The sequence below is a fragment of the Coccinella septempunctata genome, chromosome 4, assembly GCF_907165205.1.
Source record: "Coccinella septempunctata chromosome 4, icCocSept1.1, whole genome shotgun sequence".
NCBI classification, from domain to species: Eukaryota; Metazoa; Arthropoda; class Insecta; order Coleoptera; family Coccinellidae; genus Coccinella; species Coccinella septempunctata.
In genome coordinates, this window is record NC_058192.1 from 9,452,281 (window position 1) to 9,478,283 (window position 26,003).

Below are 26,003 nucleotides of genomic sequence, written 5' to 3' on the forward strand. Positions count from 1 at the left end.
TTCAGAAAATGTATCACGTTCAAATCTACGAGAATTTTCCTGGAAGATAAATTACTCTAAAGATGACCTTCGAAAAATGCCCAAAAAGTTAGGTTCAGTTGAAACTTCCTCATGACTGAACGGTTGTGCCGTGATGAATGAAATTCTCAGATTCTTAACTAGAAGAGTTGCTCTTTCAGAATATGTATCACGTTTAGATCTACAATAATTTTCCTGGAAGATAAACTACTCGAAAGATGACCTTCGAAAAATGCCCAAAAAGTTGGGTTCAGTTAAAACTTCCTCAAGACCGAACGGTTATGCCGAGATGAATGAAGTTCTCAGGTTCTTAACTAGAAGAGTTGCTCCTTCAGAAAATGTATCACGTTCAGATCTACGAGAATTTTCCTGGAAGATAAATTACTCTAAAGATGACCTTCGAAAAATGCCCAAAAAGTTAGGTTCAGTTGAAACTTCCTCATGACTGAACGGTTGTGCCGTGATGAATGAAATTCTCAGATTCTTAACTTCAGTTGCTCTTTCAGAATATGTATCACGTTCAGATCTAGGATAATTTTCCTGGAAGATAAATTACTCTAAAGATGACCTCCGAAAAATGCCCAAAAAGTTGGGTTCAGTTAAAACTTCCTCAAGACCGAACGGTTATGCCGAGATGAATGAAATTCTCAGGTTCTTAACTAGAAGAGTTGCTCCTTCAGAAAATGTATCTCGTTCAGATCTACGAGAATTTTCCTGGAAGATAAATTACTCTAAAGATGACCTTCGAAAAATGCCCAAAAAGTTGGTTTCAGTTGAAACTTCCTCATGACTGAACGGTTGTGCCGTGATAAATAAAATTCTCAGATTCTTAACTAGAAGAGTTGCTCTTTCAGAATATGTATCACGTTCAGATCTAGGATAATTTTCCTGGAAGATAAATTACTCTAAGGATGACCTTCGAAAAATACCCAAAAAGTTGGGTTCAGTTAAAACTTTCTCAAGTCTGAACGGTTGTGCCAATGTGATGTGATGTGAAATTCTCAGATTTATTACTAGAAGAATTGCTCTTTCAGAATATGTATCACATTTAGTAGATCTACGATGATTTTCCTGGAAGATAAACTACTCGAAAGATGAAATTCCAAAAATTTGAAAAAAGTTGGGTTCAGTTGAAAATTCGTCAAGACCCAACGGTTGCACTTGAGAGAAATATTCTTCTGAAAGTCTACTATACGACGTCATTAGAAGTAGGTATCAAAAATAAAACGTTGGCATGTTTAATATGGTAATTTTGTTGCCGTGTTGAAGAAATTATTCCTTCCAGGAGTAACACTTCTGATGGCGTTGAGTATGGTACAAAAAATTGTTTGCTACGACCCTGGTTTTAATCAAAAGATTTTTATCAGTTTTTCCATTTCCTAGTTGTTATTTCGGAACGTAATATTGCAGCTTTGGAAGCAGAATAGTTCACTTAGTATGTAAATCCCCAAACCCAGAAAATGTGACAATACATTCCATTCATCCCCTTATTTATTCGTCGAAAAAGATGAATTCATCAGATGAATTTGTTGAATATGGAAATCAGATGAAAAAACAAACGGAAAACACAAGTAAAACCGGAGGGAAGAGTCACGAATTGAATTATTTCCTCTCCTTGCTGAGCCAAACTCAATATATGCCTCATTTTTTTATTTCAATGAATTTATTCATTTCCCCCGCGTATTTTATGGAGCTGCGGTTGTGGTGAAAGTGGTTGAATAAATATTTGCATTCTGGGTGGTGGAACAAATAATAAATTTCAATTATACTGTTATTCGAAAATTCCCAGTTGACAACTAAATATGCAAATTTCAATCCCCCTTTCATTATTTTAATGCCCGAATAATGTTAGGGAGGCACTGCGCAGCAATTTCGTGTATCACATTCAGGTTTAGGGTACTTGGTCACGGTAATTATGTAACCTGAGTTTAACTACTATTATTTTTCCTATTATTCATGGCCTCTGTGCTTCTTTACGTTCATTCAAGCTTGCGGCTTAATATGAGAATTAAACAGGTCATACAACAGCCTATATTTTGAACACTTCTCAGTTTCAGATGCAGAAAAAATAGATGAGTGGTGTGAAAAAATCAACACATCTTTGGTATATCACACTATACGTTTTGAATCGAATATCTTCGGTAGGTATTTTTAAAGACCTACTGAAAATCAGCCTTTTTTTTTGTAAGGACTACAATTACTATAATCAGTTCGAAAATGTTCCCAAGGTGTCTTGTCCTTAACTCTGTTAGCTGAAAGATGGACAAATATTCGAAAAATATTAATTTTATCGCTGACGTCAATATATTGAGAAGAACCTACCTGACTTTTTTAATATGTGACTGTGAAGCTATTTGGACCATCAAGCTACTCAATGAACTGAAGAAAAACAGTTTCTACTTCAATGGTCAGCACTTCAGAGGGAATCTGTACGTGATGGGAATAATCGAGAAAGCGAAACAACTTGAGAGCATTCATTTCGACAAATCTTCCTGGTTGATACAAAAGCTAGTAGATGTGATGTGAAATATGGAACAAAGGGTATTGGCAGGCATTTGAAACTCTTTATCTAATGTTATAAAATGTTTTCAAGTTAAGAACCATGAGAAAATACGAGATTAAGATATCTAGGAAGATCGTGAATATACAGGGTGAGACAGCTGCTCGACTGGCCACTATTTTCGAAAAATAACATAGAAGTTATGGTTTTAACTGGACATCACATCTTGAAAACAATTCGAGATAAATGTATGAAATTTTTATTGAATTCTTGAAAAGTCTGACCAAAATTTTTATAAGTTATCGACTGATTTAGCACTGTTGACTCACCCTGTAGTTAAGCAGGATTGAAATTCACTTATGACTTCTTCTGGTTTTATTTGAGAACCCATTATTACAAAGGTTTGAAATTGGATGTTCAAATAAACTTACAATAAAGATAAAAACAGTTGGATGCTGGAAAAAAATTTTGGGATCTCTGGTCAATCTTGGTATATTTAGAATCGTATACCTAGTTACAGTTATAGTTTGAAAAGAGAGGTAGAATCGTAAATTACTCCTTCGGTACAGTTTCTTCGCAGAAAAATGCGGAAAAATTATTGCCAACTTGGAGTATTACACTGCTTGCGTCTTATGACCCCTGAACCCATAACTAGAATGCCACTTCCTTCGAAATAACTATCAATCGTAGTAATGTAGGTGAGTTTTTTGTCCACAAAGTGAAATTGTATGTATAAAAAAAGCGTTCGCAGAAGGCACAAACCTCACCGAGAATACCGAACTCTCCCAAAAGCAAATGAAGAAAATCTAATCACATTTTCAGCTTCCACTACGAGCCATCAACTGTGTCGACTTTCCACCAAATTCTTTCGGTTGACGGAATCCAATTAGCAAAGAACATTCAATTTGTTGCAATCCTGCACTAATAACCTGCCTTGTAATGGCATGTCTAAATGTTGGCACACGCTTGTTGCCAGTGTTGTGAGCACAAGAAAGCTATGAAGCTACACGTAGTCACGTAGCTCACGATATTTTCCATATTAGGGATAGGTACGAATTTTGCCCACGTTCTGTACTTGCACGATAAATATTAATATTTACCAACCATTAGCATGCATTCATGCAGATTTATGTTGCAAAGTTTGAATATTTTACCGAGATGCTGGGTAATTTTCATAGCCCCAATGCATATAGTTATTTTTCACTTTTTTTTATCGATTACACGGACAGTTTTTGGGGGTTGAACGAGATTAAAACAGAGGTGGATAATCATATTCACGTTTTTCTTCTCATCGGAAAAACTCATAAGATAAAATAAGGGAATTGGCTGCGAAAACGTAGAATATATTCGGGTAAAAAAATATAAAGAAAGAATTCAGTTTCCCATGTTTAACTGTAGCTTAAAAATAATTATTGCAGTCAGGATTTTCAATATACAGAGTGAGTAAAAAGTAACGCACAAAATGCATTCCTTATTCGTTATTCAGTTAATCTCATAGTAGAAGCATTGTATAAGGACCTTATACAATGATAGAAGAACATGTGCCTGGAGGATCTCTTTCCTTCTCGTGAAATTTCAATATCCACCAAGTCAATTAGTAATTAGAGTCCTAGCTCGTCAACATTTATCACGTCAAGTATGTGAATAATGAAATTACGCTGCGTCCTCAAAACAACAAAGTTCATCAGCAGTGGGTAGTTGCCATCTTCAGATCTTCGTTCATCTTCATGATGAGACGCATTTCACAATAATGTTGGCACGCTGAAACTTAACTAGGTGTATCTGATGAACTTTTAAATCGACTTCGCCAAGTTTAGTTTCCAGATTCCCCTGATCCTTTGGCGGATAGAAACTTCCTGATAGTTACATCTTGATTATGATGTGTATCAGGAAACTTGTGTGTGAGCTGGAAGGAATTATCTGCTATTGGATGGGAACAATATGCAAATCACCTTGTTTGTTGTTTTGCATATTATCGGAGGAAGTTGGTCAAGTGGAGAATTACAAGAGTTTAGAGATACTGAAACTTAATCGAGAAAGAGGTGGTTATTTCACAGAAACTCTGCAGAAAGATACTTTTCCTCACGTGACTGCCGGAAAAGGGTTTGGGCTAGAATTGATTACAAAAATGACTTATCAATTCACATATATCTTCACCACTAGTAAATGTTTTATCATCAAACAATTTGATGTACCCAAAAACCCTTGCATGAAGGATATCATTTCACTTTGCCAAATTTTGACGAACAACTGCAAAGTACATGTTCTTGATAATTTCCCCAGAGGTGCAGTAGGTAAATACGAAGCATTTTCCACCATTCGACCTCTAGAATTCTGAAATATGATCAAGTTAATCAGGAAACCCTGTGTACCACCCAGGTGTGCCTTATTGGTCACCAAACACTGTATAACTCCAAAATTTTTTCACTCCCGCGCCATATTTCCATTGAAAATACATTCTCTTTCGCTTCATTCCGCAGGAATTCTCATCATATAGCACTCAGCCATTTAGCAAAGCTCGATTCCTCTACGCGACCTAACTAATGATTTTGTCAGAAAACCTCACCCTGCCGAATATATGGCACTTCTGAGCGCGGGTAACCCTATTAAATACGAGTGGTACAAGCTGCTGCCACACAAATTATGAGGCAACGGGAACTATTTCAAGCTTAAAGTAGTTTTGAAATGTTCATTTGGAAACAGGGTCCTTGTTGAAAATGGAACAGAGACATAAACGGAATTTATGGCTTCGGGACGTTTTTTTCAGCTTCGAAAATCATCCAATGGGTATTCGATACGGAAGATATTTCCAAGCTTCGGAACTTGAATGGTCTGAATTACCGCAACGCAGCTATAGAAAAAACTGCTGCTTATTCACGTGAACGGGGGATATGGGATTTAGCAGGATGCATCAATTATTCTTCGTATAATCGGTAGATAAGGTTCAATCGTTCTGAATGACCGAAATGCAGCAAAACACCATTGAAAGTCCAATGAAATATTTAACTTTTGAGAAAAATGTTTTGAATCCCCTTAATAATAATAATAATTAAAGCTAACATGAGAGAAGTAAATTCAATTCTGAAATGACTAATTGTACTCCTCAGTGATCATTTTTTTTCAAGCTGGAATATTTCAAGTACAAAATACCTCAAACACGAAGACAAAATTTTTCTTGAAATTCGGCCACTCAAAAAGTGAATTTTTGGTCTGACAGAAAATAATAATAGAAATAATAATAGAAACGAATAATTTCAAGGAGATCAACGTGCAAAGTGGAAATATTTTGTCAATCTAAAAATAATCGAGAAACCAGGATTCCTTCAATTTCACGAGAAAGAGAATAATTTGCCTTGGAAGCCAGGATTTTCAAGAAAGACCACTAGGAAATAATTATGGAAACTGAAAACCAATAAACCGTAAATCATTTGATACAACTCATATTTATTTGTTTATGAGTTAATTTTTCATCACAGATATCTTCTCTAATTGTTTTGTTTGCTAGATTTTCCATTTTTCTCCTCGTAAAATCCTAATCTGGTCCATCTATAGGATATTATTCGAACCTTCCCCAAATATATCCGTTTCGCCATCTAGTGTTCGAAAGGTGAAGCTATACTTATAAAAATTTCTTTTCCGCAATCTGCTTACAGAATTCTGCTTAGAGTTTTCAAGAAGAAATCTTTATAGGCGAAAATTCACAATCTGGACACTAGATAGCACTACCGACATATTTAAGAAAGGTTCGGTTAATATCCAACAGATGGACAAATAAAGAATTCTTTATCGAGTTCCCATGATGACGCAATGCTCAGCAACGACATGCTTTTATAATTTTGAAATTTCCGTTAAGATAGTCCTAAATGTTGTTATAACTTTCAACCAAAGATATTACCCACATAATTTTTCTTGGGGAAGTTCAAAATCGACTCTAACTAATAATGGTAATCAAACACGGAAATTTAATTTTTTTTCAGATACTGTATTTTAATAAACCATTAGATGAGACTCGGGACAAAAGAATTGATATATCCAGAACCTTGACATTTGGGTATAGGGAACTACTACGAGAATATTTTAGTTAAATGGATGCTAGCCATTCAATATGAATGATCCACGAATTTTTAGAAAAAATTTCATTATGTTGTCTAGATATGTACTTCTAGTGGGCACTTTGCGTGAAGCGCCCTATATTATTTGAGTGAATGGTAAATTGAAAAATCACTACAAATTTTTAAGGAAACAGAATTTGGGAGTGATACAAGGAAAAATTTCTAATGAAACAAAAAAAATCATATGTATGTACTGACATTCTCTTTATTTGCCGAGAAATTACATATTCTCTTATCTTGTGATACAGAATTCACTTATTTGTGTTTATTGCTTCTTGGAAACTTTCCATATTCAAGGTTATCTCTTACCCCTCCTTCGGATAAACCATAATCTTCAGACATCTGTTTCAATCTTTCCACCCTTGATAACTCTCGTTCTCATCAAATATGAATAACTTTTTTCATCGGGGAAAATCCGAAAACTCATGTCTTTGTTGATCTGTAGAATACTCGCATCTAAAAAGAACGAGAATTCAGGAAATTCTAAACACAGTTTGAAGAAAAACATCAGAATCAATTTTGTTGAAAAATATGCTAGGATTCGAAATTTTTTTAGAAGTCAAGTTTTTGTACACTGAGAAGTCAATAATTTGATGATAATCTAGTTCCACATGAGGGCAGAAATCAGAAGAACCTCCATATTGATATCCCATCTCAGACGGTCCCTGTCAGTCCAAAAAAACAAAAAATTTCTAATGATCGCAATTAATTGTAGCCTCGAGGTCAAAATAATAATTCCAAAGAAAATGCAATGAAATGATTCAATCAACTTACTGAAACGATGAAATGCATCTCCATTCACAATCTACAGCTTCTTAAGCAGACTTCAGATCAAGTTACTACGAAATTTCTCTCTCCTCTTCTCATACATTTCATCACCAATCGGGTTCTCACACACAATGATAGAATCTATCTACATCAATCAGTTTCATACAGAATAGAATTTCCAGTTAGCAAAATATTTCTAATTTCCTTCCTATATTAGTATTGTTTGTGCTCCTATGACATCTCAACTCAAACTGCGCAATTGAGATATCAAATGAGCACATACAGGGTGTTCCATTCATGGAGCCACTAGGAGTATCTAAATAATCAAATGAGATTATGATCAAAAATGAGTGTGTTACACTGTAATATGTTAAAACTTCGTTATTTCAAATACTAAAAAGTATTCTACGATGTTAGTACTATTCTCAACACTTTAACTTTTGTCAATAAAAAGTTATAACAATTCAAGACTATTCATTATATTCCACAAATTTTCTGAAAAAACCTCATTTGGTTCTCTAAATATATACTCCTAGCGGACATTTCGATTAAAACACCCTGTATAATATTTGGAGCAGCTGATGGACCCTACTTCTCTTTCACTGATAAGAAAATGTAGTTTCTTTTCTTGCAAAAAAATTAAATATGTCATTAAAGGTTCAGATGATCAAAATTGATTGATAAATATCTTAATCATTTTTGGAGAGCAGATGTTACTACAAGTAATTCAATGGAAAACTTTAAAAGGAGTAATCCTTTTCAGCCAAGAATCCCTAATATTTTTAGCGAGTTAAGAATTGAATTTCAAGGGTAAAATCTCAAGAATACACCCTGATAACAGCAACTAATCATTACCAGATTCATTCTTCCAACTTTTATTTATACTTTCAAATATCAATATTAAGACTGAAGAATTCAGATCATCCAGCATTCCTCATTGATTTAAATATTAAATAGGCTTGAAATATGATAATTCTCCGATGCAGGAATGCTCTTGGATCTCCTTGTTCATTTGATCAGTATCAGTTACCCATATATGCATAAGAATTCACAGGAAAATATTCTTTCCTTCAAGAATAACTACTAGCTAATACTATAAAAACTAATTCAATGAAAAACCAGTTCACATCACACATTATATTACCTCTCATACAATTCACATTCCATATATCAATTACATTTCAGCATTTTTATTTTGAAGTCATCTTCACAAAGGCTCTTAACACATAATTCAACTTTTCTTCATAATAATATGCAGATGTGCTAACACATGATTATCTATAAAGTCCGCTTACCAGTACACACGATAAACTAAAATAACAACTCTCTTTCCACATAAAGACAAAATCCATAGAACAAACCACCATCATTTATACCAGTGAAATTACATCACCTCTCTCTCTTGACAATCTTCCACTTCTAAAAGGTGAAACAATTTTTAAATTCTCAAATGTTGAGATAAGCGTTCAATTCACCAGAAATAGATCTGCTATATACAAGGTATTTGAGTTTGAAGATTTGTAAATTGTCTGAGGAACTGTAAAGAAACATTTTCCCACCTCATTTCGCACCAATTGATATGCCCCATTCACTTAATATAATTAGTTTTTTGATAGACTAGAACTAAACAATTTTGGAATACACTGGTAAAGGCAGATAAAAAGGATCGGTATGACCCTTGAATAGAATTATCCACCAATTTTAGAAAAAGGCTCACTTCATCTGAAGGACTCTCCACTCGAATGGAAAACAGCTTTTGGCCGAATTTCCTGAATTTTTGGCAAAATAAATCGTATGAATAGTTTTCGGAGCACCGGGTGTTTTTTAATTCTCTAAATTGTTACAAATTCTTGGACAAAAGTTTTACTTTCCATCCCTAAAAATATTGCTGGGGAAGTCAGAATCTACAACTTACCCAAAAATTTAGGAAATTTAACCAAAAGCCATTTTTCAGTCAAAATCCATAGATCCATAGATCTTGGAAAAATTAATAATAATATAAAGTACGTTGAGGAGAAATATTTTTAATTTTAATGATGATGAGAAAATAATTCTGCAGTTCCAGGAGTCTCACAGGCTCAATTAAAATACCCTGTTAAATCTCCAAAACGAGATCTATTCAAAATCTGATTACTTCTTAATGATTTCTGGGATCTTTAAAAGGTACTGCGGCTAACTTAATGTTAAAGAAAATAAAAGGATCAATTTCAACAATTTCCAAACTGGATGGGTCTACAAAATGTAGCCAGGGATAATTTCGTCAGAATGAAATACTAACAGCTGTTGCATCGTCACCAGTTGCGTCTCTCGTACCTATATAGAAATTGGAAATAATTTATACTACTTCACATACACTCAATGTATTTAAATTTGGAATAAAAATTCTGAGCCAAATCAACTCACAGATTTCGAGATGATAGACAAATGGGGAAGAATTTTTCATGCTGATATTTTTTTTTTTTTATCATCGAGTATGCTCTATATAAAATTTTTACCTAACTGCGCCAAAAGGAGGGTTATGTTTCAACTCATCTAATTTTAGTTTTCCTAACTGGAATGAAAAATGGTCCAGAATCTATCAATTTTCATATTGTGATCCAATTTTCCATACAAAGATGATTGATTTCCAAATCCAAAATACTGACGATAGCTTCACGTATAGAATAATTCTACTGACGCCAACAATTTCATCCGAACTCTTATAAACATGTTAATTCAAAAATATATACTGCAGTAATTATTCGAGCCTCAGGAAAAAAATCAAAATGTCAAACACCTTGATCAGAAAACTGATCAGCACTCGAGTTTTGTAAAAAAGTTGATACAATTATCATCTATCAAAAAATAAATGCGAATTTGGGTTAATATTCCTGCTTTCATCATAAAGTTCTGTCTTTAACTCGGAATGGAAGTAGGTAAGGAGATTTTTACTATAAGGAAGATATTTTAACAAGAATAAACTAGCGTAATTTCCAATAACCATGATAAACTGGTGAAAAAATTCAACAAATCCATTATTTTCCTCAAGATCTTTCATGAGCCTCAAAGTGAAAAATCGAAACTGTATGCTTAAAGAAAAATTATTCAACGCACCAAAAATCATCTTTGCTAAAATGCTAAAGACTAAACGGAAGTTGGTGACTACGAAAATGACTGAGGTTACAAATGATCGCCACAAATGAATGCAACCTGGCTCAGATTAATTCTGAAGAATTTGCTTGATCTATTTTAGTCTCAATTATTCACAACAGCTAATCAGCATATAATATTGACTCAATTAAGGCCACCATCATTGAATTGAATGTTGGCCTTTAGAAGATCCGTGGACAAGAGAAAACTTTTGGACTAGACTAATTAGTTTCGAGAATCAAAAACAAATTAATCATACTTGAGGAATGCCTTGTCGGAAGGCGGTTGATTCGAATTCCTCGACCACTGGGGACCATCCTGACTCTGCTGACCACCAGGTCCTTGATTCATCCAATTGAGAAATCCTGGATTCTGATTGTTTGGTCCTTGGTTTGGGTTACCTCCTTGGTTGCCCCCTAAATAAATCAAAATTAAACTCTTTCGAAGATTCTCATACTGAATAGTATTGTGGAAGAATAGATTCAAAATCAAATCAATCCCAAGATCTTTTGCAAATTTTTCTTTTCCTAAGAACCTTTTACAAAGTACCAGAATACAGAAAACAAATTTAAACTACATACCACTCGAGTTATTTGGTCCACTATTGAAGCCTTGATTGAAGTTTGGCTCTTGGTTCTGGAGATTACCAATCAGACCCCACCCAGCTTGATTCAAAGCAGCTGCAACAAGCGCTGGATTCATAGGCAGACCCAAATTCAGGCCCAATCCAAGGGGGTTCACACTTTGGGAGTTACTCCCTTGACCTTGACCATTTATCCCTGAGAAATTTGAAGTTGACATTTCTGACATACTGACCACAGGTTTTATGAGAATTCACAACCTTTCATAACATAGCAAATACATAGACTGAGAAAAAGTAACACAAAATTGATATCTTTGATATTTATTATTCTGTAGAAAAATGCTTGGGCAGGAATTTGTCATGCATCCTCTAGGCCACACGGAGGTTAGTCCATCCTTGTAGAGGTTGAATGAAAAACTCCTCAATTACACATGAAAAGAGTAGTAATTTGACATAAAAATTGTCATATTTAAACATTTTTCTTCAAAATAGTGAATACTGAAGATATGAATTTAGTGTGTTATGTGTGGAAAACCCTCAACAGTAAAATATTAAAACGATCTTCTGCGAGCCCGAAGTTACATAACTTCTTATTAGTTTAGTATAGCCTATAAAATAATTCTTCAGCATAGATGAAGAATATCCATAAATTGCCTCGGATCTTTTCTCACCTAATGCTTGCAGATTAGGCATATCAATGTTTGCTCGTGGTCCACCACCCTGGTTACCCCAATTACCTTGGTTCGGGCCAGCATTTGGATTATTATACCTATTTTGCTGGTACATATTCGGTCCCTCTGGTCCTCTCATATCTCTGTTATTTCCATGTGGACCACCTCTAGGTCCATTGTTTGCAAAATTTGAAGTTCTATTCTCGGACTTTGGTGCAGCATTCGATACATGAACAGAGACACCTGGAAAACAAGATTCAAAGTAGAAAAGTCAGATTTAATACACACAAGTCTTACGTTTTATAAAAGAAAGAATGCCAAAGCAGGGTTTTTTAGGGGAATCAAGTGGCTCACCTTTAATTATGTGGTCTTCCCCACAAAGACTCTGTGCCACTTCAGGATCTAGGAAAGTTACAAAACTGAAAGCTCTGAATGGCCTGGGTATGAATACATCTGTAACTTCACCAAACTTGCTAAAGTATTCTTTTAAATCATCAGAAGTCATATCTTCAGTACACCTGCCCACAAAAACTTTACATGGTACTTGCTGAATCAATCCTTCCTAAAATTGATTGCAAAATAAAAATAAATATAAAATTCCATCGATATAATGTAACTGAATTATTACCTTTGAATTCGGGACTTTTACATCACACCATCTACCATCTATCATATGTCTCTGGGCTAAAACTCTCATTTGTGACTCGTATGAACCAAATCTGATGAAACCAAAGCCTTTCGACTGTCCTGTCTTTGTATCTTTTTTCACCTGAAGAAAAATTAATTTTGACAGAATTTCAGTAATGTAAGCGAATTTGAAAAAACAAACCTGAGCCATTAAAACTTCACCAAATGTTTCAAAATATTCTCTGAGGTTTTGTTCCGTAGTTTTCCAAGGTAACCCAAGAACAATCAAATCTGTACATCTCAATTTTGTTTCCATTCTTTTTGTTTTGGCTGTTGAATTCTCCAGGTTATCATCGGATTTCCTTTTATTTTCTGCAAGAATTTGAAGAAATGTACAATAGTTTTTCATTTATAATTCATTTTAAGTCGCATGTTGAGTAACTAGAGCAAAGGAAAACTATTTATAGGTTACCAATACTGCTCAAAAGCCTAATGATGAAATTTTCAACAATTTCAAAAGAAGTATGAATTGGAATATAAATTAGATCATTACAGCTGTTTTTGGGTTATGAAATCACACTAATAATAGCGGCAGATGTTACCTTTTGGAAAAACGCAGTGAAAAATTGTAGAGCCCCAACCATCATCGTGGGGAGGATGTAAACGGCCTTCGCTCAATCTCACTCCACGAATTGCTTTGGTGTCGGGATTTCGAAATTTTAAACCTGAGGAACCGGGAAATTGAGCTGACAAGGTGCTGAGTAGAAGGGTACCATCATCCTCTAATGGTAACTCTATGGGTTCTTCACCTTCGTCCTCTGCAACTTGTAAGTAATCTACAGACATTATTATCTATTTTAGATAGTCAGAAAGTAAAATATCGGAGCTAATTAGTTTTTCCCGAACTCGCATTAAAAGTTAATAGAAACGTCAACTGGAAATGAAGATTATTTTTAGTCGGATGTCAAGTAAGTAATCATAGAAAAGAAAATATGAACAGAGACATCTTTGATGTATTGAGAGAAACAGGAACAGTTGGAAAGATAGGAAACGTAGATATTTGATGTTCTGTGGTAGCGTTTGTGGAAGAAACCTTCACTTTAGTAGCAACATTGGATAAGTTGTTGGTCGAAACCCCAACAGATGGCGAATATTAATTATTTGCTTCCAAAAAAACAGCAGTCTTCATTCATTTCCTCATTCGGCTCATTTTTTCGTATAGTACATTTTCCCAAGTGTAGCTTGCAATATATTAAAATTTTCCGTAAAAAATATCATAGTAATCGATCAAGCCTCAGGATCAAGTCAAATCAGCAAAATACATAAAAAGTTCAATTTCCCAACTGAAATATGTGGCGAAACAACCCAAATAAATTATTCATTAATTCATATACTGCCCATTTTATTAGTTATTTGCTCCGGTATCAAACATGGCAAAACTGTTACTCAACGTGATTGTCGAACGTTAATATGTTATTGGAATTCCCATATCCAATTTATCAAATCGTACATTCAATGGGCAACCCTTTGTTAAACGGTGGGAAACATGTACCGGATGTTACATGAATAATTTACACTCACTTGAACAAAATAAACACACGCAGGGTACACAAACTGTCCCAATCCCTGATTTAAATGGAGGTCAGGCAACGAGCGACAACATTTTCTAGTAAATATCCACAAATACTGAAGCGCACCAAATTGTTTATGAGAGAAATAAACATGAAATTGTTCAAATTTTGGGCAAAACAATTCTGTCTGAACACCGGCCTACACGGTTACAAATTCATAGTTTTGCCGAAAAGAATCCTTTTGGAAAGGTAAATATGGACCTTTGAATCAGAAAAAAAAAATAATTAAAAGAAACACAAAAATAAAGAGTTTCAAAAGTTGCTGTTGTTGTTAGCCCATGGGATTACGGCGCGTTAGCCCGTAGGAATATCAAAGTTCTGCTTAAATCATTATAAAAGATTATAAACACTGTAAACCATCTTATTATGTTTTATTGTTCTATTTACAGGGTTTTTTGGATTATTGTTGTTTTCGCTAGCTTTGTAACTGCTGTGGTACTCTTACTACTATCAAAAAGTTCTTTTGAAGAAAACCCTACCACCTTAGTCACTGATACCATTCATCATCCTATATGGAATTACCCTTTTCCCGCAGTAACACTCTGCAGCTTCAATAAAATTTCCAGAAAGAGGGCATTAGAACAGGCGCAACTGCTGTAAGTTTTGGAATTTTCATGAAACATTCCAACCTTTACCTGTAAATAGAGGCTCACCAATGAGCTCAACATTTCAGGAAAAGTAAGAGGGGTATACATAAAGTCTAATTAATTTTTCAGACCGAACAAACTTAATCATACCTCTTCGGAAATTGCAAATCTATTCGTTCTATTGAGCCTTCTTTATTTCAACAATGAAATCGATAGTGGGGATAATGGTAAACTTATCCAGCTTATCGAAGTACTGGATAGCAATAAGGTAAATTTGTCGAATTTGTTGAGGGCGATATCACCATCTTGTAAGGATATCCTGATCAAGTGTAAGTGGAAAGAAGAAGAACGGCGTTGTGATACTATATTTGAGAAGATTATCACATCTGAAGGACATTGTTGTGCCTTCAATTACTTTGCTCCAAAGGGCCATGTTTTTAAAGGGTAAGTCGCCAGTATGATATAGAAATGCCTGCATCTACACTAAGATGCAGAGATTGAGATTCTAATCTCAACACCCATTATTTGGTTGGGAGATTATAGATCTCTTACATACTTATATTCCCTTCTTGATCTCTATATAGTGATTAGCAGACAATAAAAATAAAAGGCCCATAGCTTCATTGGGTTTCTTTTATTATTCATGATATTCAAAAATCGAAATTGTTAACCCTGGAAAAATTCATATTGAGCCGGAGAGCCGGTATATGTATATACTTTTTTCAACTGTACGAAAGGAAATTGATTCAGAGTTCACTTCCCTAGTTCATATCCCGCTAAAGCTCCGAAGAAACCGCGACATGTATCGGCATGTGGATTTCAAACTTCCTTCGAAGCCATTGTAGACATAGATGCAGATGACTACTTTGCAACTGAATCACTTGCTTATGGAATAAAGGTAAGAGATTTTTCAGGATTTCGTCATGGCCATGCATGGAATTGGACAAAATTAATTTCCAAGCATTGAAATGTATTTTGAATCATGATTAGATCGAATGCTCGCAGGTGTTGATTCATTCATCATACAACTATCCAGATTGGAGCTTGCAGTCATATCTGGTTGGCATGAAACTTATGGCTTTCATTGGTATAAATCCAACATTAACTCACGCTATGCCTGACATAAAGGCATTGAGTGCCCAGCAGAGACAATGTTATTTCAGAGATGAATTTCCACTGAAAAATTTCAAATATTATTCATATCAAAACTGCTTGACTGAATGCAGAATGAACCTTATCCTGAAGCTTTGTGGCTGTCTACCAGTGATCTATATCAATGAAAATGGTAATCAGTCTCTTTTTAATTTCGATTGATCAAGTGCAAAATATAGTTATCAGTTGAAATTTCAGGTCATCACCAACTTCCCAGACTCTGTTCAGTAACCGATTTAGATTGTCTCCAAAAAAACAAAGGTATTTTATAAAGACGAGAGAGTTTGATAACCGTGATTATTACATTCAAGGATCGATCATTAACGGCGTGCTGACAAATTGATGAGTTCTGAAAAAATACTTATCCTGGCGGGGCTCGAGCCCGTACCCTTTGATTGATGGTCTAGTACTCTTACTGAGCTACCAGAGGACTTAACCTGATATCAAAGAGTTGCGAGTTCGAGTCCCGGCCGGATAGAACAAAGTTTTTCATATGAACCTGGTGAAATATCAACCGGAAATTTGTTAAGGCATCACTTCACAATTTTCCCATAGTATGAAATGTACAAAAAAATAAATTTGAAATTATAGCTCTTGTCAAAAGTTCCATGCCTGGAGAAAAATTGAAGGCTAACAACCAAACCCTTGATTACAACTGGAAAATGCAAAACTACCCCTGCAATTGCTTACCTGACTGCGAGTTTGTAGACTATGTCTTTGAAGCTTCCCAAGGAGTGTTAAGTAGGAAATATTCAAATAATAATCAAAGAAATTTGTAGTGAGTATATTTCTCGCACCAGATTTGTAATTCATCATATGACGCTTAAGTATTAAATTATACCAATTTGCTTTACATCAAAATCAAATCTTCTAGTGGGGCCTTACAGCTTATCAACCATAGTGTCATCAGGATATACTTCAACGATCTGGTTGGGACCCGAAATAGAAGAAATGTTTCCCATAGTTGGCAAACCTATTTGGGTAATCTTTGTAAAAAAAACCTATAAGGATTATGATACTGTTTCTTTTTCAGCCTTCTATGGGGGAATTCTTGGACTTTTCGTGGGGTTTAGCTTTATTTCAGTAATCGAATTTGTCTACTTTTTTGCATTCAAGCTGCTATCAGATGCAATAAAAAAAATTAAACCAGAAAAGAACAACATGAAGGAAAGTGTAAAAATATCAGCTGCTTTTGAGAACCCTCTCAGATCAAGGCATTCCAGAAATTGGGAGTTTATACAACAAAGAGATGAATCTCCCCAATGGTTTTTGCATTGAAATATCTGCATATTTTCAACTGTGTGGTTCCAAAATAATAATAATGTAATATGTAAAAAATATAGGTTTGAAAATAGCATTTCAAATTAGCTCAATTTGTGCTGAAAATACAGTTGAAATGAAAGAAAAAACACAGAAAATATAACAGTATACTCTATATTTCACTGAAGTCAGAAAAAATATACATTACAAATGAAATATAAAGATAACTGCTGCCAAAAATACTTCTTAACACATCTAATCATCCTTCTTAGTATCTCCTTTACCACCACGAATCCTACCAGTCCTCCTGGCAGCAATGAGACCAACTTTACGACCAGCAGATGTTCCTCTCTTAACTGTGGAAGCTTTACCAATGTGTTGATGGTTACCACCACCATGGGGATGCTCAACTGGGTTCATAGCAACACCACGAACCTTAGGCCAGCAGTTACGCTTAACCTTATATTTGTGGTAGGCACGACCAGCCTTAAGGATAGGTTTGTCTATCCTACCACCACCAGCAACGATACCTGTAAAAGACCAGATTAAGGAACGAAATAACTTTACATAATAATGATAACATTTCAACAGAAATCAGTAAGAGCCTCTTCAAATATATCATGAAATATCATAAAAAGAATTCATCATAATAAAATGCAAACATTCACTTTCATAAGACAACAATTTACTCACCAACCATAGCTCTGTTGTTAGATGGTATAACCTTTTTAGCACCAGAGGGCAACTTGACCCTAGTTTTCTTGGTGTCATTGTTATGGGCTACAACAGTAGCATAATTTCCAGAAGCCCTAGCTAATCGGCCCCTGTCACCAGTCTTTTCTTCCAAATTACAGATGATTGTACCTTCTGGCATAGAACCAACTGGCATAACATTTCCTATAATGTTAAAATTGATTCATCAGAAGTATATTTCATCAAGAAGTACCCAGCTGAAGAAAATAGAACGAGATGAAAACATACCAATCTGAAGTTGTGCTTTCTTTCCACAATACACTGATTGACCAGTGTACATTCCCTCAGGAGCAATGAAAAGTTCCTTACGCGTTTGGAATTTGTAAGGATCTCTGAAATTTACAACTGCCAGAGGGGCTCCTCTTCCTGGATCGTGGATGATATCTTTAACAACACCCTTGATGAAACCATGTCTTTCGGCAAAATCGAGGTTACGGAGCTTGGGTGCTCCTTTCCTCTTCTTCGTGTGGGATTTGAAAACTGACCCCGCACCTTTACGCTGGGCACGAATTACACGACCCATGATTCCTAAAACGAATATTAATCAACATAAACAATGTGTTCAAGTATTACAAATTTTGGTGTTACAGTTTTGAACACCACAAAAATATTATACAAAGATGAAAAAGAAAGGTAGCACTTTCTCACCAAATAGTGAAATAACAACAGATTGTAAAAAATTTTGGAGATACGAGATGAATTAATTTTCTACCCACCTTTCTTGAATCCAAGTGCAAGCAGCAAAGAATTTGAAGGAGACAGAAGACGTATGACAAGTAGTGAAAATTTATGATCATAGAATATCGATAATAATTCTATGTCTACCAAACTTTATTGGACTGCAACATTACTGCACATTTCAAGCTGTGAGTGTTTATAATTTATAAAATAAATGCAGAAGTTTTAATGATCCTAAATGAAAATTGAATTTATCGCGAAGATATTAACAATTACTAACTATTATTTTAAAATTACATCCTGTGAAAGTTTCCAGTGTTTCACGCTAGATAGCGCTAACATCGATAGATACAGGGATCTTTTTTATTGTGTTACAAATCTCATTTTTTGTAGTTTCCTCAGATCGGAGGTAGTTTCAGATGTTGAGGGAAGTCCAGAAAAATCCTGTCCATACCTGACGTACTTCATATCATAGACAATTCGATTTCGATCAGACTGTCTCTGATTTCGATATTTTCAAATTTGAATTACTTTCAGAAAACAAGTTTATGGTGAAAAGTAGTGTATTATTTGTTTAGATCTCTTTTGAAATATCTATACTTCACACTAAATAATCCGAAGATTTGCGCCACCTTTATTTCATTTCCAAAATATTTTCTTATTTTTTCCTTGCTTACACCAACATAAATGATGAAATAGGAAAGATTCGGAGAATTTTCATTACAATGCCTTACTTATCACATTATTGATAGAATAATTGAAAAGAAAAGGTTTGTTGTCCAGAAAATATCAATAATTATCGTATAATATTGTCGTGATTCGCATTGAACAATTAAAAAAAGCTATAAAAGGAATTCAAAACAAATATTTATAAAAAAAAGTTAGTTACATATCCAATGAATATTATTCGAATTTCTAAATCAATGATAACTAGTGCTAGAGGTATTGTTTATCTTTGAAAGCAGAAAAAAATGGAATGTATGCTCATGTACCACAGCATTTTGAAGTAAAACGATTCAATTTCACAAAAACATTTTAAAAACTTTTATTTGCCTTAAGAATATTACATAATTTGGTAAACATAAAAATGTACATTTCAATAATTTTCATTCTATCATAAAAACAAAACATTTTGAATTAGGACTATGAATACATTTTTTTTATGAGTGTTATGAAATCTATTGAATACTTGTAAAAAGGAGTTGAAGTTCTTTCACTGAAAACTTATTCTTACCAAATGATTACAACTATTAAAATACTTGGAAAGAACGTCATCTCCTGTTTAAAAACATTTTGGCTCCTCCAAAATTAACTAAAGACAATTTCATTAGAGATAAAACTAGATTTAATTTATTTTGAATATGATTTTTATATTTCATCCTCGTCTTCAACAATATCTGGGAAATCATCAATAATTCTATTAGGCTGTTGGCTATCTCTTATCATGAATCCAGAAAATAACTCGGTCAGATTCACAACAGAATAACCAGATTGATTCAGATACTTCTCAGCTGTTTCTTTTAGTACATGATATCCGTTCTCTAGAAGGTCATCTGTTAACATTCCTGAAATCAACCAAGTTTTTAAATTAAAATAGATAAAAACACATATCAAGCTATTTGTTCGATACTTAAATAACCATCAATAATCTGAATACTACAGTTTTCAAGAGCGTATTTAAGACCGGGAATCACTTAGCTATAAATTCTTCATTAAAAGGTCCAACCCAATAATTTTGAGCATTAATTTTGAAAATTTGAAGCATTTGGCAAAAATGATGAGTTCCTAGAAACATCAACATTTCTTTCAATGAAGGAATTTTAAGACATTTCTATGAGTAACACTAGAATTTGAAGCACTGTTACTTACTTCTGTTCACCTTGCTGATATCAAAAATGTGTCTGAAGTAACTTATTTGAAAATATAAATCACTTTCAGTATATTTCTTGTACATAATTCCACTTTTGCAAAGAGTGCATACTGGATATTTCCCAACAAATCTTGATGGAATTCTGTTTGTTTCATTGTCACAAGCTGGATCCTCACATATCATAGTATTCACATAATATTTCTTTATATATCTATTGATCGCTAAAGAAAGTTGGTTTTGTATGTAATATAAATAGGTCACTGGGCGAACATCACAATTAGAACACCTATCCAAGACCATCAACCCTTGTCTAAGAGGTCCATCAACAATATTTTTCTTTTTACAATCATAGCATTCAAAAATAAAATGATCAACGTTTTTGAATTTTATTTCTGGCTTTGCAACCAATTCAGCAGTATTTTCAGTTCTAATGATTGGTTTCTTGAATGAAGAAGTATCAAGCCCTAAACAGTCTGCTATTTGAAAGGCGTCAATACCTTCGATGGGCTCACATATACGGGAGACAACAGGATGAATCTGTTGAGACAAATAGTACCTCACATCGATTGTTAATTTTTCAGAATTCTTCAACTCGTCCAGGTGATAAGCTCTTTGAACTGCTGAATTATTTGAGCCATCATTACAAACAACATAAGGAACTGTGTCCCCCGATCTAAAATGGCCACCAAGCTGTTTGTTATATCGTAAAGCAACTTGAACATGAGGTAAGGAATTTTTATCGTTGTAAGATTTTGGATCTTTGGTTAATTGTTTGGTTATAACCAACATACTTAAAGGAATCTTGTTAGTTTCAAAATCTGTTTTTATTTTTCTCAAGTAGTTTAGAATATTTGCTATTCTCTCATCTGGTGAAAGATCGCTCAAAATTTGATCTAAAATAATTTTTCCTGTTTCACAAGCAATTTGCGACCAATCTCGCCGAACAATGTCGAGACCTTTATATTCCTTTTCAATTCTCAATTTTCCATCATCTGTTTTTGTTATGGTAACAGCGGCGTATTTTTTTTTCTTCAGCAGTAATAAATATTTAAAAACACCATCAATATCCAGTTCAACTTGCTGGTAAAGTTTGTTAACTTCTTGTTTGATTTTGATGCCAATTTTATTTACTTGATCTATATCGATTATATTTGTGTTTATCATTATACTATCAGTATCTCCGTACACAACTTCGAAACACATTTTTTGGACTAGATCTCTTGTATTTGTTAAAATCTCTCTACCTTTATGTGTTACCAATGCCGCCAAGCTTTTGGCATAGAATCTGGAGTTAGAAAAACCTAAACATCCATACATACTATTAGCTGTTAACTTCAAAGCCATTTGCCGAATATTATATTGTAAATATAAATCACTTTTTTTGTCTACAGTTTTCAACAATTTTTTGACTTCTCGTCGACTTTCAACCAGTTTTCGTATTTCAGTAGGTAATATGCCAATGGGTACCGTTTTATCTGGCAGGGTCAAATCAGCACCGTCAACCGGTAAAGTTGTGAAACAAATGTTGTATTCTTGAATAATACTGGGATAAAGCGAGTTGAAGTCCATAAGCAAAATTAGTTTATCATAAAATCCTACTTTGGGATCAAGTACTAAACCTCCTGCATAGGTTGGTTTTCGTTTTGAATTTGATGATTTTTCTTCACCCTTATTTTTGATCACTTTTTCAGGAACAATAAAATCCTTCTCATTAAATGCATGCAATAACAAAAACTCATTCCTTTCTGATCTTCCTCCACATAAGGTTCTCGACATAATATTACCAGCTATGTTTGTTATTTGTAATGCCAAAGGAATTGTGTTCAAATTATACATCATTTGCAATATGTAAGTGGCATCGTTCATTGTCAACACAATCAACTTGAGGATATTCTGACTATTATTGAACATTTTTGGTACATCCTCAGGCTCTAAGTCCACTCTCTGACTTTCTCTAAAATTCAAAACGGTTTGACACAAGGTATTCAAATCATATGCACGAGATTTGATTGATTCTTTGGCTGATATTTTTATATCACAAACAAGTCTTCCTGTGAATAGAATACGCTCTATTTTTTGATGTAAACTACTCCTTTTCAATCTCCCCAGTTTGCTGAAGTTCTTTATACTATTAGTATACAATCGGTCAGCAAGAACGCTGAATTGATAGCCTTGTAAGTCATGGCCTACTATGAGATCTGGATCTATATTTTGGAAATGATTGATGAAAAAGTTCAATAGGGCCTTTTCAGAGTCCATTTTCTGTACTTTGGTCCTCTTAAAATTGCTTAGGGTTTTATAAATGTCAGATGGCATCGAGACATGTTGTGGTGTGGTGAAAACTAAAAAAAAAACAGTTAGAATGCATATCAGAAGATTCATCGGTCATTAGAAGGTCTAATAATTTTATAGTGACTAAATAGATGTAGAAATTCAAGTACATACCGCAAAAATCACTTTGAAAAGGAGGATTTGGAGCTGCCTTATCTAAAGCATACGAGTTATGCACAAGGCAAGATATCATCACAATCTCATTAGTCAGGTTTTTTGGGTTTGGAGCAAATCTCATGTGAACTGCAGCTATGACAAGTGGTGGTGGGGGTAAAGGCTTGTTCATTTTAGCTAGAGTAACGTCATTACACTTTTCAACATCAATTTCGAATTTACACCAAGTAATAGGATTGGTAACTGGAATTGGATTTTGTACATCTAACCAGCAGGGCCCCTTCAGTTTTCTTTCAAGCAAAAATATCTCTAAATAGCTGCTGTTCACGCCGAAAACATGAGAAAAAGTTTTTCCCTCAAATATAGAAATTTGAGGATCTTTGGCCTGTGAAGAAGCAAAATCAGAAACTAATAATTTTTTTTTTTTATTACTCACAGAATATCTGACCTCCATATAATCAGATTCAACAGGGATGTTTGGGGCAAAGCAATTTTTCTTATTGACAAATCGACACTTGAAACAAGTTACATGTAATGCTTTCATGACTTTGTTATTGAATTCTTCATACACATCTTTTTGAGTAACAGGTTGATCTGTTTGATTACCTGAATCATCTAGCATCTAAAAAATGATTGTATTATTTCATTAATAGTGAAAAATATTGTTCTGGGCACGCTACAGTTCGCAATTTTCAATCTATTGATGTGAAATGCTGAATATGTTGGTGCTCATCTCACGCTTGACGAAGCCTTTTGATTCAGAATCAATCCAGCCATTTTAGAGTTTTTGAGATTTACGGAATTTCGGCCCTCTTATAAGAAATTCTTGCTTGTCAGGTATGAGGATTTCTTGAACGAATTTCAGGTTTTCAGGTGATGAAAGAGGAAATGTTTTTTTTTGCACAAAATTCGCGATTCAACCACAGTGTCAATTTCAAATGACCCGCTCTGCAGACTCTGCTTAGAGGAGGACGAAACAATGAGGGCTACCGCGTGTGAATTCGCCGCTAGATGTGCTAGTGTAGCGTGAGGTCCAAATCATAGACTCAACTATGTAATTAATATTAAGTTTGTGGTCTCCATATATCTATAATACTTTTATTGATATTACGTGTTTAATGCTATAAAAGAAGTGAAGTCAAATCATTGTCAGAAAGGGACTTACACACATGACGAACAAGATATTGATTAGTAACCAAATATTTCTATATTCAATTTCTCCAATATTATGATCTGTGAAATGACAAGTCCCCGTCATCGTAGATAAACAAATCTTGCATTAGTTTGTCTATGTTCAGGACCTCACTCTACAAAGGCGCCAACTGGTGAGCAAAAAAACGGTAGCCCCCATTGAGCACATCCTCTGTGACTGCCTGGCAGCAGACAGGGTCAGACTTGGAGCCTTTCGTTCTCCAAAAATGGTTCTGAAGAAACTCAAGAATCACTCCCCCTCCCACATCATCCCCTTTTTGAGCAGGATGGGACTGGAGGTAGAGGTCTAGCTCTACGAGCTTGCCTGTGTGCTACAATAGGAACTGAAAATACCTCGAGAGACAATAATTACTCACATAGGGCCTTGGAAGGACAAATAATTTCCTTTGCACATTTTTAACTACTATGGAACAACTGGCATAAGACTTTGTTTTTTCACAATATGTTTTACCAAACAAAAACACTACTCCAGGTTGAACAAAGGCATTCTCATAGGCATCCCAATAAAAAAACCTGAAAACCTAGAATAAATATAAAATCAGGAGATATTTGGTACAGTTAAATTTGCAAATTTAGTTATTTGTATTTTCTGAATTAATAAGAATGAAATGCTTCACATTTGATTTTTGTTGAATGGTTCTCAATGCTAGAAATAAGCTTACTTTTTTATTTTCAAATTCTACCAAAGGTATATCCGAGGAATCAATGTTAATACTCCTATTAATGCTAGAGTCTAATGATTGAAAATTGTCCTGCTGGTCTAAGAAACTTGCAAGTATATTATCTTCAACTGCTTCTACATCAATTGTTTCATTTTGCTGCGACTCAAACTCGTCTATCTGGGAAAAATCTAGACCATCATTGAAAAAATTCTCAGTTTCATCAATTTCTATCTTAGTATCCTCAATAGCTGCAGTTTCTTGAGTGCTATCCTCAATTACTGCCGTACCTTGGGTACTATCCTCAATTTTTTGGCTTTTATAATCAATTTCCATTGTTTGTGCAATTTTTTCTGTCTCTGATACAACTTCATCTATAGTTTCCATATTTTGCCCCTTGGCAATTTCATCTTCATCGTCATCTAAAATCCGTTTTATAGGTCTTGATATCAAGGGAAGAGATTTTCTCTCCAGTGTTTTCTTTTTAATCAAAATTTTTCTGGGGGGTGGCGTAAATGTTTTCAGATAATCTTTTTCAGCCTTTTTATTATTCAAAAGGGATTTAAGGGAACTATCATCTGATGACTGTTTAATACTCTCATCTCCATTTTCAACAATTTCACCCAGTAGTTCAGATAACATAGCATCATCTGAGACCTTCTCTTCCTGAAAGTATTGGGAATAAACATTACTTTAGCATAAGATGTTATAACCGAACCTCTTTTTTCTTAATTGGCATCTTAGACAGCATTCGTTTCAAGTCCCCCTTCGGAACATTATCTGACACAGCCTTTTTTTTCCTCTTAACCCCTTTATTTTTGGAAGATGCATTGGCAATAGATTGTGAATCTAAATCATCATCAAATATTTCACGTCCATCATCATAATATCCGGAGCCATCTGAATAAATGCATTTTCATTAAAATAATCAATCCATCACTGATGAACTCACCATCATCCACCACCCAATCATCTGCTTGTCTGTCCAACACTGTTTTAAGGTATTCTTTCTCATCAACTGTTTCGTACACATTATCAACTTCTTCAATTTCATACTTATTCTTAACGCCACTTTTCACCTGTTTGAATTTTTCAAAGGCCTTGGCCTTATATGAGGAATCTCTCTTTTGTCTTTTTGGTCTTCTTTCATCTTAAAAATTATATTTTATATTACTTGAAATTTTCATGCTTTACAGTATCAATTACCTGTATCATCCATTCTAAGAATGCAGTTTTTATTGAAAGTGATAATTTGATGATGTATAAACAATTTATTAGGCAAAATTAAACGAAGAATATTTATTTATCGTTTTTCTTGATTTTGGCGGGAATATTATTTGATTTGACT

General features: G+C 34.3%; 4 protein-coding genes across 8 annotated transcripts; 1 reads left to right on the top strand and 3 right to left on the bottom strand.

Annotated features, from left to right (window-relative positions):
- Nucleotides 1-6,819: 6,819 nt before the first annotated feature.
- LOC123311402 (TAR DNA-binding protein 43) lies at nt 6,820-13,368 on the bottom strand. 4 transcript variants are annotated; one of them, XR_006537485.1, is made up of 9 exons: nt 13,011-13,367; nt 12,611-12,780; nt 12,410-12,550; nt 12,136-12,343; nt 11,782-12,024; nt 11,109-11,306; nt 10,787-10,943; nt 7,405-8,817; nt 6,820-7,086 (listed from the first exon to the last, which is right to left on the bottom strand). XR_006537485.1 is itself a non-coding variant. In XM_044895317.1 (8 exons), exons 1-8 carry the CDS (start codon nt 13,252-13,254, stop codon nt 7,032-7,034), a joined length of 1,350 nt encoding a protein of 449 aa, XP_044751252.1. In that variant the 5' UTR covers nt 13,255-13,368; the 3' UTR covers nt 6,820-7,031. The 4 variants fall into 4 exon arrangements, 3 of the variants coding, with proteins under 3 accessions (XP_044751252.1, XP_044751250.1, XP_044751251.1); XM_044895317.1 differs by lacking the exon at nt 7,405-8,817 and having other exon boundaries at nt 11,848-12,024; nt 13,011-13,368; XM_044895315.1 differs by lacking the exon at nt 7,405-8,817.
- A 405-nt stretch (nt 13,369-13,773) lies between these two features.
- On the top strand, nt 13,774-17,086 carry LOC123311903 (sodium channel protein Nach-like). The gene is made up of 9 exons (XM_044896021.1): nt 13,774-14,228; nt 14,429-14,635; nt 14,756-15,070; nt 15,392-15,524; nt 15,632-15,911; nt 15,977-16,039; nt 16,370-16,556; nt 16,653-16,759; nt 16,812-17,086. Exons 1-9 carry the CDS (start codon nt 14,044-14,046, stop codon nt 17,054-17,056), a joined length of 1,722 nt encoding a protein of 573 aa, XP_044751956.1. The 5' UTR covers nt 13,774-14,043; the 3' UTR covers nt 17,057-17,086.
- A 110-nt stretch (nt 17,087-17,196) lies between these two features.
- Nucleotides 17,197-18,620, bottom strand: LOC123311904 (60S ribosomal protein L8). 2 transcript variants are annotated; one of them, XM_044896022.1, is made up of 4 exons: nt 18,508-18,620; nt 18,020-18,319; nt 17,732-17,935; nt 17,197-17,568 (listed from the first exon to the last, which is right to left on the bottom strand). In XM_044896022.1, the coding sequence occupies exons 2-4, from the start codon at nt 18,312-18,314 to the stop codon at nt 17,294-17,296; spliced, it is 774 nt and encodes a 257-aa protein (XP_044751957.1). In that variant the 5' UTR covers nt 18,315-18,319; nt 18,508-18,620; the 3' UTR covers nt 17,197-17,293. The 2 variants fall into 2 exon arrangements, with proteins under 2 accessions (XP_044751957.1, XP_044751958.1); XM_044896023.1 differs by lacking the exon at nt 18,508-18,620 and adding an exon at nt 18,440-18,464.
- Nucleotides 18,621-19,489: 869 nt separating this feature from the next.
- On the bottom strand, nt 19,490-26,002 carry LOC123310814 (DNA polymerase alpha catalytic subunit). Its single transcript, XM_044894481.1, has 9 exons — nt 25,862-26,002; nt 25,608-25,805; nt 25,374-25,555; nt 24,659-25,321; nt 24,353-24,517; nt 23,221-23,406; nt 22,785-23,169; nt 20,339-22,681; nt 19,490-20,034 (listed from the first exon to the last, which is right to left on the bottom strand). Exons 1-9 carry the CDS (start codon nt 25,872-25,874, stop codon nt 19,838-19,840), a joined length of 4,332 nt encoding a protein of 1,443 aa, XP_044750416.1. The 5' UTR covers nt 25,875-26,002; the 3' UTR covers nt 19,490-19,837.
- Between the last annotated feature and the right edge of the window lies 1 nt (nt 26,003).